Source organism: Acyrthosiphon pisum, chromosome X (genome assembly GCF_005508785.2).
Source record: "Acyrthosiphon pisum isolate AL4f chromosome X, pea_aphid_22Mar2018_4r6ur, whole genome shotgun sequence".
NCBI classification, from domain to species: domain Eukaryota; kingdom Metazoa; phylum Arthropoda; class Insecta; order Hemiptera; family Aphididae; genus Acyrthosiphon; species Acyrthosiphon pisum.
Genome location: NC_042493.1, coordinates 103,759,877 through 103,774,085, shown reverse-complemented (window position 1 = coordinate 103,774,085; position 14,209 = coordinate 103,759,877). Strand labels below are relative to the sequence as shown.

The 14,209-nt window shown below is 29.5% G+C and overlaps 1 protein-coding gene across 1 annotated transcript in view; it reads right to left on the bottom strand.

Annotated features, from left to right (window-relative positions):
- Positions 1-448: 448 nt before the first annotated feature.
- Positions 449-14,209, bottom strand: part of LOC100571081 (zinc transporter ZIP1) — a 15,697-nt gene continuing 1,936 nt past the window's right edge. Inside the window, exons 2-4 of the mRNA XM_003243716.4 lie at positions 9,706-9,963; positions 7,688-8,593; positions 449-880 (exon numbers count right to left, since the gene is read on the bottom strand). Of these exons, the coding sequence (XP_003243764.1) occupies positions 858-880; positions 7,688-8,576 (912 nt within the window). The 5' untranslated portion in view covers positions 8,577-8,593; positions 9,706-9,963 and the 3' untranslated portion in view covers positions 449-857. The remainder of the gene's footprint in view (positions 881-7,687; positions 8,594-9,705; positions 9,964-14,209) is intronic.

The following is a 14,209-nucleotide window of genomic DNA, read 5'->3' as shown; positions in this document are numbered from 1 at the left end:
TTGATAAATATAATTTTTTTTATTTCCTACTGATTAATGAAACATGTAAGTATTGCTGTCAAAAAAATGGGAATTCTAATAATATAATTTTTTTTTTTTAAAGTGAATGTATGATATTTAATTGGGAAACATTTTGAAAAATTGGGTGAATATAAGTGCACATTCACTTAGGTACATGTTAAATAGTTAGATAATTTAAACTTGGAATATAATTAATCTAAAATGCTATGACTAAGTTGAGATGTAATATTCAAAATTTAGGAATGAGAGTTCTCTGTGTTTAATAATATTACACTTGGAATGCAATTATTAAATCATTGGATTGCTCTCTTCTACTTAATTTTTCCCACTCAAGTACTGACTATGTCTAATCTAACGTATCTTACCAATCTTACATGTAATACAACGCTAGATTCAAGTCAGTGAAAAAATATATAGTACGCTTTAAAATATATATTTTTATTAACATGAAAATAAACGATACAAACTTTGTAAATTCAACAATAGGTACATTTTAAAATAATTTGTAGTTTGTAAAAAAGATAGTAGGCAAAAAATTATACAGGTATATAATATATAAAACTATACAAGCACTATACATAAAATAATACAAGCACTTAACTATCCGACTTTTTTAAAATACAGTCCACTTCACCGTTCTACCCAACAATGGTATTTAATTAAATCGTAACAAAATAATCTTTATGAAATATGCAAAAAAACATTATAAAATAGTATTATTAGGTGATTGCATCAATAAATAGTGGGTAGAATCATAATACATAGAATCACGGAATTTATTTAAAAAAAGAGTTCATGAGATTCATCTGCACACCATCATCCAAATTCTTCACAACCTAGGCGTATTGTTGATGGTGAGCTGAAAAATATCAAATATTTGATTTATCAAAACAAATAAAAATTTAATAACAAAGAGTTTACTAGCTTAGAATCGGTGTTATTACAGTATTAACCATTATATAATATTTGATGAAATTTTTAATGTAGGTAGGTGCCTTAAAAGTAATATTAATAGATTATTATTTCGTGTTATACGGTCACAGATTATTTTTGTATGATTACAAAACAATCATGGTGAGTGTAGACTATGTACTTAAAGGTCTTTGACCCGCATCAGATATTAGTATACACGTGCATGTATACATGACTATTATCAGCAGTAAATCAAAACATTCAAAATTGTAATTGTTTGTACATCTTAAAATCATTGGCGCAACCAGGGTTAAAATTCAAGGGGGAGGGGACTACTACAGCTTGCCAACCAAAACTATTAATCTAAAATAACCCATAGGTGGCTTATATCTAAGTCAATAAGGGATATTTATTTGCAGTGTATACTGCATAGTATATCGAAGCAGGATTTGCCTATTTAAACTGTGTAAAATACAGGTAAATTTGTTATACGCCATGACTAATTTTCTAATGCATAAATGAACTCCTAGTAAACTCCAAAACATCAGATATTGCTTGTGAAGAACGTGCTTTTGTAAAAATCATCAAAATCGTACACGTTTAGAAATTAAGTTACAAATGAAAAACTGCAAACTTTTTTATGGAAATTTATATTAAATTGAATTGAATCTAATTGAATTTGAATCCAATTGAATTGAACGGTAGCCGTTGACGTTGTCGTCGTCGTAGTCGTCGTCGCATCAGCGTTTCCAATGTTACCAACAATATTACAGTTTTTATAGATTATTGTGTAAGTACTCAACGATAAAAATTAGTGATATCACAACAAAAATCCTTCGTAAACTACGTGTAAAAATGACTAAGTAAAAAAATATAAGATCTTTAAGCACTATAAAGATGTGATATCGTGAATAAATGCTAAGTATATTGAATTTAAGTGAAATTATTTTGTTTCAATAATTTATTTACTTGGCGAGGCATTATTTAGAATAGTACATAGGTAAATTTAATAATTATATTTTTAAAATAATAATAAGTTATATTTTAATTTTTAATAGTCCTTCACCATTTAATTATTTTGTTCATCACAATTTGATTCTTTTAAGAAATAATTCCTCGCCAAGTAAATAAATTATTAAAACAAAATAAGTTTACTTAAATTCAATATACTTAGCATTTATTCATGATATCCATTGGCGCAATCAGGTGGGGGCTTGGGGGGGACTTAGTCCCCCACATTTCTGCCAAGTCCCCTCAGTTCAAAAGTCAATAATTAATACTGAGCATAATATATAATTTTTAGAAAATATTATAGGGGGGGCTTTAGTCTACCCAAAATAATTTTTCTATTTGCGGTTATGATGATATCACATTCTTATAGTGCTTAAATATTTTATATATTTTTTAATTAGCACGTAGTTTATGAAGGGTTTTTGTTGTGATATAAAGTTCCGCACACACTGCTGCGGTAGACGGTACAATAATATACCAGGCGCACATCCCGATATTTTGTAGTCTATAGTATTTATACAATTATTGTAGTATTGTATCTGGAATTTATTATCGTAGGTATGAAAGTAAATTAGATGGTTTTTATTTTATTACCTTGGATTTTCTAATTTTAACTCGTGGTTTGTACTTTTGTATGAATCAATTTTTTTTGCGAGTGGACTGTAAAACTTGCAGTTTACAATGTTTATACATTTTAGAGTTTATTTCTAAGCGACTGTTGTATTTAACGATTTTATTCAATAATCCATTTTGTATGTTAAATTATTATGTTACACATATTAGAATAGGAATAAGAATAACCATAATAACAAGAATAATTTGTATTTAGAATTTAATGATGTAGGAAAGTGAGTGAATATTATTCGTATTTATGATTACAGCTTATACCTACTTACTAATATACCTAAATATTATACTATTATTTTAATAATCTGTATTTACAATTTAATGATGTAGAAAAGTGAGTGAATATTATTTTTATTTCTGATTTCAGTTTATACCTATATTTCGTAGTACATTTTTCTGCTATTAAATATAATATTATGATGTTATTTTTCGTTTGTGTTTAGCGATGTTTGATTGAAGCTATTTGTTTAGTACGGGGGATATTGCACTATAATTATTTGCCTGCAGATATGGTTAAATAGTTTCGGTTTAGGCATTTGATCAAATAGTAAAGTTTGTTGGCAACATTAACATTTATTTAACATTATCAATAAAGTTTAGATAGTTGATTCTATTACAAACATGCTCTTGTAATTGATCTAATAAATATCTAGGTAATAATAATAATTGAGTTTTCCGTTATTCCGCTTACGCGATTTAGTACCTACCATATAATGTCCTGTTTAGTACCATATTTAGTCCCCACCAATAAGTAAAGTATTGTTTTTGTTTTTTTGTCTATCTTGTCTTGAAATTGCTTTCGTCTTATAATTCGATAACCACAGATATAATATCAGATGGTAACATAATATATTTACAATATAGCTGACAATATATGTAGGAATACCAGTGGTCTTCAACCGGTGTGATACACTAGTGTATCACTTATTACCATGAAGTGTGTCGCTAAACAAATTATTTATTTATATTATTATTATATGTTCAAAATTGTATGACATTATTATTGCGTTATGACGTGGTGTTAAAAACCACAGATTAGAAAAAAATTGTGAAAATACCTAGTTTCATTCTTAATTTACATAGTATAAGTTTATAAAATTGTAACCTACCTACCTATTATTTCAGAAATCCATTAATATTTTTTAAAGAGTATTTTTATGGATATAAATTCGAGTGTTGATGTAAAAAAGGTTGAAAAGCATTGCCCTACATAATATATACATATATCTTATATATAATTTATCATAATTTTAAAAAAAATTTTATAATTAGAAAATTAAAAAGCATTCTGTCATTATTTTTATAAGCTATTGAAGTGGTCTATGATTTAACATGATTATTACTTAAATTTCATTATATTAATTGTGTCAACTATAAAACATAATATTTGTGACTGTTGTTGGTGGGTGCAAAATGAAACTCTTGCTCCCCCTGAAAAATTACCGTGGGTACGAGTTCACTCTCATGTCACACCCCCCCCCCCACAAAAAAAATAAATGCCACCCCTGCATAATATATAAGACATGTAATAGTCTACAGAGATGTAGGTATTATACATTTATAATTTTCGTTTTCGTTTTGTCGATAAAGCGTTTTATAGAATCACAACATCGATATAGATTATTAATTAATAGGTAGGTACCTACATTGTACAATATGGGTCACTATGTTATCGACTTCTTATCGATATGATTCTGTACGTTATTATCAAGTTACAGGATTTATATACAGATGAAATGAAGAAAGTCGTGGCTCCTGTGAATTATGACCAACATAAAGTTAGGAAAACTATTATTGTACCATTATCGCACAGCACTGCTACATATTATATTCATTTCGTTTTCAATATTGTCATTATTAATTATTATTTTATTAGTACATGGATTCATTATTATACTCTAAGAATTGTATTTTTATGATTATGATTCCAATTCAAATTATAGCTAATGGAATCAAAATTGTATGGATTCGAAACTTCTAAAAGTCCCTTAGCGACAAGTCTTTTCAATACATGAATAATTGTACCTATACCTAGGTATCCATAGAGCCATAGGCTAGAATGTGCGTTCCATATTTACAGTTTAGTCGTGGTACCTACGAGCCGATTTTCGATACAAGTACCATGACCAGCACCGTAGTAGTGCTGTAATTATATCAATGTAACGTAAATCTGTATGGCTACCATAACTATAACTTATAAAAACGTTACAATATCTATTGACCTATAATTTAGATTATAATTTTTACTGTTTTTCGTTTAGGTACTATTGTTATAGTACATATAGGATGATATTATGTAGGAGGACTTTTCAGTGATTTCAAAAATATATAACTTATAATTTTATATTATACAAGTCCCATTCAATTAGATACTTTTAAAATGTTGGTTGTCAGTGTAAATACTAGATTTTAATAATTTATGTGATTTAAAATAGTGTTTACCAAGTAGGTATTATACCTGCCGTATTTGTATTAAATAATTTTTAAATAATATATAATTTTTAAGGAATATTCTAGATAAAACTAAATGCAATTTTCTGTGTAGAAGGGTCCAAACTAGAAATTTATTTCTATTAGATATATTTTAAATCATAACATGCAATTAGTTATTAAAATATAATATTATATAGGTAGATGTTAGTTATCACTTATTAATAATTATTTATTAACATTGAGTATACATTGTAAAAATGTTTACACCTATTTAATTACTAATAAATATATTATTATTATAATATAATGATAATATCATAATCTATATATTTTTTTATATTCACAATAATATTTTATTATATTATACTCAATGCTCTAACATTGTTGAGTAAAATATAAACGTAAAATTTAATTTTAAATGAGTGTTCTAGGGCCAAGGGTCAACTCTGTATGTTAAACTTCTGATACAGGACGACTATCAGTGAATTTAATCTTTATATAGCTATACAGTTCTGACATAAGTACATAAACAGTTAAATGGCTAATCTTTAAATATTTAATATTAATATAATTATTCATCCGAGTAATTTTGGTAGGTATAATATTGATGAACTACTAAATAATTTACTAACTAACTTGCAAAGGTGGGCATTAACTAGTTAAAAAGTTAAAGTTAAGTTAATTTTTTTTTAACTTTTTAACTTAACTAGTTAGTTTATTATCTAATCAACTTATGAACTTAACTAGTTGAATTTACAGTTGAAATAACTTAGCTGTTCTCAGTTGATTTTAAAAAAATCCATCAAGTTGAAAACATTTTGAAAATTTTCGTAACTACGTAAATATAACTATATCAGTATAAAATAAAAACAATCCAATAGAAAAACACAAACATTTTCTTGATAACATAATTTTGTGTACCTATATTAATATAATATTTTATTAAGTTGTAAATTATATATTATGTGAGTTGAAATTATAAATGTTTTTCATAAAATTAATATTTTTAAATTACAAATTGACAATTGCTATGTTTTCATGTTATATAACTTATAATTAATATGAAGGTCATGTACTCATCTTCACGTATTATGACATTAAATTTCTATACGATATAAAAAAAATATATTTGTTAAATTATTAATTTGAGATGAGTATAGTTTAAATTAGTAAATAATAGTAAAGTAAAAGTAAAATGGTAACAGTGTACATTATGATAAATGTTCAATAAAATTGTTTTTATAATTTATAAATTAGCAACTAAAAAGACACATTCACTCTTTATGTGATTTGCATACTAATTTAAAAAAAAATAGATTAGTTTTTTTTTTAAACTGAGTTAAGTTGATTTTTTTTTCTATATTAACTTTTAACTTAACGAGTTAAATTAATCATTTGTTAACTGCTAATTTTTAATTTATCGATCTTGGGTCCTTAACATGTAACATAACTTGAGTTAATTATTTTCATTAACTTTCCCACCTTTGCAACTTGTATGCAAGCATTTATACATAGTTATGATAATTTGATTTCTTTTTATAGAATAAAATAAGCAATTTGTAATTACAGTGGTACCTAATAGTATTGGTAACTTATCGGGAATTCGAGACACAAAGTCAAGAAGTGACATATTTAATTTTGTTCTACAATAATTGTAATTTAAATTTTCAGATAAAATATAAAAACGTATTTAAAGGAGGTGTTAAATTAATTTTTGTCACGTCTGCACCGAAAGTTTGGTTTTCGATAGTGGTTGAAACGTTGGAAAGCGTCCTTTTTCCGTCCAGCGGGTGGTAAAGTGGGAATCCCTAATAGTGCCGGGCCGTAAAGCGGAAATCACAAAAAGTACCGGGTGGTAAAGTGGAAATCACAAAAAGTGCCGGGCGGTAAACTGTTAAGTGTAAATCACCAAAAGTGGTGAGCGCACATATCACGCACGTATCACCTACACAACCAGACTGAAATCTATACCATGGTCCTTACAAAACATATACTTTTGGTTACATCTCATATTATTCATATTATATAACCTCCATGACTCCATGTATGATGCTTAAAATAAATAAAGCCAAATCGTTTCTTTCGTGAAATATGAAATCAGAATAATTATAGTCTGGTATTGTTGCATAGATCCCTGTAATACCTTTGCCGCGGTGATCGATGGCTCGTGCCACACACGTCGCCAGCGACTGAAATAGCTCTCTTCCCGCCCTTGTCACACAATATACTATTACATTTTAACCGATGTACTTTGCATTGTGATTCATAAGCTTTTTATATTGGTTATTTTTATACTGTATTTAGGAATTATTATTTATTAATATTATATTATTGTTTAAAACTACCAATCAGTATTTTTTTTGGATCGTACGTGAATAACTGTCCACTTTTTGAATTTTATACAAAATATATACAATGGTCAAAACGTCTTTTCCTTAAACAGCCCCAAACACAATGGGTTGAAATATTGCAAAACCATTGTAATGTTTGTTTTTTAAGACACGCCTGCCTATAAAAAAGTCAATAATTTCAAATCGTTTGAGATACGACTGCACTAATAAAAACTTAATAGATCTAATACCACATACAAACTATCTAACCTATGATTTTTTTGAAAACAATAAATAATATTATCATGATGCACACGCGTTACGTCGAAGGTATATTATTATGGTATACTTACTGGCAAACTGCAGCAATAGCATGACGTAGAACCCGACGATGGCGGACAACAGGTGCGTGAACCCGGCGTCTCTATGCCTGGGAAACACTTCTAAGAACACCACGAACGCCAGCGATCCGGCGCCCATTCCCTGTGAGACGACATGAAAGATGCCGGGCGATGGCGGCTTATAGGGTGCGACGTTGTTGCAGCACTGGGATAGAGCCATTCCGATCGCGACTCCGACGGGCGTGACAGTAGCGAAGACAGCGGAACACACAACTATTGCAAAGTTCTGGGCTCCTGACCAGGCCAGTTCCATGCCCAGGCAGAAAGCGATTATCAGTTTGGTCGCGGACGCGGTGGCGTACGCGTACCACACAACATCGTCGGGCCCCGCGGTTTCCAAGCCGAACGACAGGCCTACGAACGCCTCCTCGGACGATAGCGCCACAACGGCGAACAGGACGCGGAATGATGTCGGCAATGTCCGGGCGCCGGGGGCTGCGACAGTACCCGTTGTTCGTCCGTGGCCGCGTGTCAATTTCACCGACTCGTCGATGACGAACACAGCGAAGAACCCGGCGAAAAATATCAGATCTCCGAGGTGGTCGATGTCGGGCAGCCGGCCGTCTGCCTGGAGCACGCGCACCGTCCGCCGGACGTCGGACTGCATGCGGACCAGGGCAGTGAACAGCAGCACTCCGCCGCAGAAGCACAAAAGCACCGACGCGACCGTCGGTTTCCGCGAAATGCTTGCCCTGGACGCACGCCAGCCGTGAGCGAACCTAAGTGGCGACAGACCGGTTGCGAACGAGCATAAGCACAGGAGGAGCGAGACCGATGCTTTGGCCGCGGCTACGCGGTATGAGTTAGTACTAACTGAATTCATCGCTACGCTGGAGTCCATGGCGTGAAAGACGAGCACTGTGAAACGGTGATCGATTATATTGGATATGTAATAATAATATTATGATATCATACTGCGAGCTAAGGTTACAAACTTACAACACACCTACTACATCGACGATTTACTTCTGCAATTCGAATTAGTTTACTCCCGCGGATCCCGGAGTGAAATGCATGTGAAGGATTAGGTTAAAACGGTTTAGTTAACTAAAATAAGAAATGTGCATTGGAAGTAGGTACGTAAACGGAACCCACTATCACCACTCAATGATGATTTTGATCATAGGTAGCTAGATTAATTCGAATTGAAGGAAATCGGTTTGGGCGGTGTATGTATAGGTAAACTAGCGTATTACACCGAACGAGTTTATAGCCGTGCATGTAAGGCTAGAAAAGTTAATGATTATTTAACTCAGTTAAGTTAAGTTAATATGTACCAATAACAAAAAGTTAAAAGTTAAAAGTAATTTTAAAAAAGAGTTATAGATTAATTCAGTTAAGTTGAAAAAAAGTTTATTTGTTTATACAACGCCAGCGTAGGTACTTAACGCTACTATTCCACCCCAAAACTTTATTAAACACTATAGTGTTTATACTTTATACAGTATTTTCGTATAAGTTAGATTCAAATGATATACATTTTTAATTTTAAAAATATACGGTAAATATTTTTGACATGAAAATGAAATAGACCCAAATAGTGAAATATAATTAAATTTAATACAAAATAAATTAACTTAACTTACTTCTTAAAATGAAAAATTAATTCGTTATTTTCACGTTAATTAAAAAATAAATGTAGAAAGTTAACAGTTAAGTTAATGAAAAGCCAAAAGTAACTAGTCAAGTTAAAAAGTTTAAATTAAATTAATTTTTTAACTTATTATTACTTTTTAATTCGTGAATGTCCAGCCTTGAATGTACTTGCATGTACTATGCATACCAAATTCGCATTATTTCAATACGAATCAAGTTGATTAATGACAATAATTGTAAACTAGGTAATCAATTATATGCTTATATTGTATCGATATTTCAATGACCAATAATTATTATTGAACCATAATATTGATACAAAATATGTTCCTATATTATGATATATTATATTATATAAAGTTGTCAGTACTTACGTAAATATAGGATAAATATAGGTAGTATATGAATTGACGATGGGATATGTGGATACCTTGATCGAAGTCACGCCGCTTAACTGTATACCTTTGTATACTGACGGAGAATGAAACGCAAACGCATCCGGTTCAGTTGCCAAGCTGTCACGAATAGTACTGCCACCAATGTGAAAGACGCGCGCACGTACTGCCTTTTTCCAACACAGCTGACGACGTCACTCGCAACACTTCTCTGCTCCGCGTTCAGGTTTACGCGATCTTAAATGTTGTTTAAAATGATAATTATTATTACTATTATTAATATTATTAATATTACTATTGTGAGCTAAGAGAAGTCGATCAACTATTTAAGTGACGTATTATAATATATATTATTTATATTTATTTCACAATAAGTCACACCCACTTGATGAACGTGTTGTCCATTTCATGAAATGGAAACTAATTTCTTCGACTGAGATAAACAATCAAATGATAAATCATTTAGTGAAATAATTAAAACTGTCATAAAGTGAATATATTTTCACGAAATAGATAGGTTGGTACTAAAATTTTATATTGTGTAAATTGTTTCATCAAATTATCAACCACTTGGCGAAACAAAATATAATATAGGTACTTTTAATACATTTTACACAATAAATATAAACCATAATACAATCATATTACATTAATTAAAGATATGAAGTAGGTATTTAAAAAAATAATATTCAAAACTATTTTCACGCTGTCAATCTAAAATACAATCTATCAATAAGAAGTTTAAATAGATTACAAAATCTCAATAGAATGATAATGAAATAAATCAAACTAAACGTTATTAGTTAACTCCATTACTCTGTTTAAAGGTGATTAAATAATTTGTTCTTTAAAATGGAATAAAAACTTTAATGTCACCCTTGCACTGAAAATTTAGTTTTCGATGACGGTCGTAGCGACTAGCGGGTGGTTAAGTGGAAATCCCCTAAAGTGCCGGGCGCACATATCATGCGTATACCCTGCAAAACCAGACATTGAAATCTATACCACCGTCCTTAAAAAACATAAACTTTTGGTTACACCTTATAACCATATATTAACCTCCTGTAAACATTTGAAAGATTGTTTTCATAGAATAGTCTGGTTGTTGCATAGATCCCTACTATTCGTTTGCGATGATCGATGAACGCAAAGGCGTGACAAGAAATAGTATGTGTAGCTCGTGCGGGAAGAAAATTTCCGTTTTGGGCGAACACGTCCAACTAAAATAGCTCACTTCCCGCCCTTGCCACACAATATATTATTTTGCAAGTTCCACAATGAGGGACATTACAATTAAAGCAATCAATTAATTGTACCAAAGAATAATTCAGAACGGTTTATGACTAACTATTCACTATTTTATATAAAAACACCAAATCAATTATTTTCTCCACCAGACTGGTCATATTGAATTGGATTGATAACGATTTATTTAACGTTATATAAAAGTTTGTAAGAAATAAAGAAAAGGAATCGATTTCGAATATCCTAAAATGCTTTGTACAGGTACTGTTCACTAGGCACTAGCTATAACACTAACCTAACCTAACCAGTCTAAATGATATACGTCACCCCTGACCTGACATTTCTGAATCATGAAGAAACGATTTTCTTTCTTTCTATGTTATTGGAGGTACATTGGTCGGTGAACTAATTTTTCTTTCGTGAAATAAACTATAGGTAGATACCATAGGTAGGTATTGGTATACACAGTTAATAAACCAACACTGCCAGTGGTATACAATTACAATATTATGTCATTTATTTAAACATTTTATATTTTTATTAATCTTGATAAAATTCTAAGGTCAACACAGTCGATTAGGGAGGATATAGCCCCCTTAGCCACCTGGCTACGCCACTGAATACTGATATCTAAATGAAGAAACGCGACATGTTCAACTTTTTCCTGACTTATTAAGATTAATATATTATAAACTAAAATATATTATTAAACAGGTATAAATAAATTATATTTATAATTATAATAACCTAGAAGTATTACATTTTGACCACTGCTATATATGTGCTGAAATTTAAATTAATTATTACTGTTTTGGTAACCCGTGTATTTTTAAAATACATGTATCGGGAACCAAATTGTTAGGTATCAAAACTGTAGGAGTCAATTCAATGATATATTTTAAGGGTTAAAATATGGTTAATATATTATATTGCCTACCTAGATGTTAGAAAACTGCTCTGTTTATAACTTTATTTTTATATCGATAAGTAATATAAATTCTATTAAATTCTATGAATTGGTACTTAACAGTGACATCGGAACATGGTGTAACAGTGCCCTCTTTTAAAAATAGGCGAAAAAAAATGATTTTTTTTCTCCTCTAAATATAAAAATGTTATACAAGATTCCTTTTAAGTTATTATAATATTGCCATTTAGTGGATTTAATAAAAAGGCATCGAGTTTGCAATAATATTATATGAGAATTTGAAATGAACATTCTGACAAAATTCGTAAAAATAGGGAAAGTTTGAAAATTATTTTGTAATTATAAATTTATAAGAATGTTAATAATCATAAGGTAATCATACCTAACTATTATTTGAACCACGGCATATTGTAGTATATCATAATAGTATAATATAATATACCATGATTTGAACATTAAATCTAAAATTAATAATTCGGCTTAGATTTTAATAATTGTTTACATGAACACATTTTCATGAGAAGTTGAGAATTTTTGGCAAATCATGGAACTTAAAATTATATTGTTTTTAATAATTATTAGATTATAAAATTAATTAATTTTACATTTATATATTGTAATTTTATAATTTTCATAATTTTTATTTTTAAATAGTAGTATGAAAAGAATATTTTGCATTTTCAAAGATATAAAACCAGGGCTTCAATCCGTAAATATTTTTCCTATTCGATTTCGGTTTCGGTTATCGGTATTTATTTTTCAGATTTCGTTTTTGGTTTTGAATACCAGATTTTATATTTTTCGATTTCGATTTTGATTACTGGTATTGATTTTTCTTCGATTCTGTTTTCGGTTTTTAACGGCTTAAACCGGTATTCAAAATTGGTTTCCAATATCGGTTTCAAGTCCTGCATTATTATTATATTATTATAATAACCAGGGCTTGAAATCAAAAATATATTTCCTGATTTCAATTTCGGTTTTGGATATCAGTATTTATTTTTTCCGATTTTTATTTCAGTTTCGGATATCGGTATTTATTTTTTCTGATTTCGTTTTTGGTTTTGAACATTGATTTTGAATTTTCCGATTTGGATTTCAGTTTTGATAACCGGTATTGGATTTTTTTCGATTTTGTTTTCGGTTTCGGGTTTTAAGGGTATTCAAAATCCATATCGGCTCTTACCGGATTATCAAGCCCTGCATAAAACATCATATATCTGATATTTTAAAAGAATATTAAGATAATATATTGCCTATTTTAAACTAAATAAAAACATCATATTTTAAGTATTTTAAGAGAATATATTTTAACCTTTAGTTATAACTTATTGATTTGAACTGACTGAATTGATTTGACTTATTGATTGACTTATTTTAAATCTAACACAAACAAATATATTTGAAGTAAGTGTGGTTATTTATAAAAATGTATACAACTTTTGTATGCATAGAGCTATAATCTTATATTATTTTATTATTTTATATTATATTATATCAATTGAAATAAGTTCAAATAAAATAATCTGAAAAAATATTTAATGTTGAAGTTCAAATCACAACAACAGTAACAATATGTCAAATTGAGAAGGTCATACTAAGAGTAAGGTCAAATGATAATACTAGTTAGGTAGGTACCATTAAATGTATATTTCATTTTAATAATCGATTCATTTTATATCGTATTATAATAATTTAATTAATAACTTATGGTATTTTTTGTTATTTGTTGTATTTAAAATGTTTCAGCAAATGAATGCTCATACAAGTAAATAACATCTACCTAATACCTATATATCTACCTAATAATAAAGCGTATGACAATGACATTTATGTATATAAAGAATAAAATACTATATACCTAATGTTTACCAATCAATTAAAGATTACGGCTATTATAGATAGGTATGCAGTATAGTATAGGGAAAATAAATATAGATAAACATATAACAGGTTAGGTTAAACTAGATTATTAGTGTTTGGTAAATGTCGACAGTACTTGAAGCACGATACTTAGTATACTAAAAGGAATTATCGTATATTTTGTGGAATTAAGACGTCCACTGTCATGCGGTCATACACCTTAACATATAATTATGTCGTAGACCGTATGGAAAATTAGTCTTTTTGCGAAAAGACTAGGCTCTACCCCCGTTTACAAACTACTTATTATGTTTTCAAACGGCCTGCTGTTTTTCAGGCTTATTGCACACGGACTAACAGCATTTAGGCCTTTTAAGAACTACAATCATGATAATATGATAACAGCCATTTTACTTATTTTATGGTATTAAGTTTAGTTTATTTTAA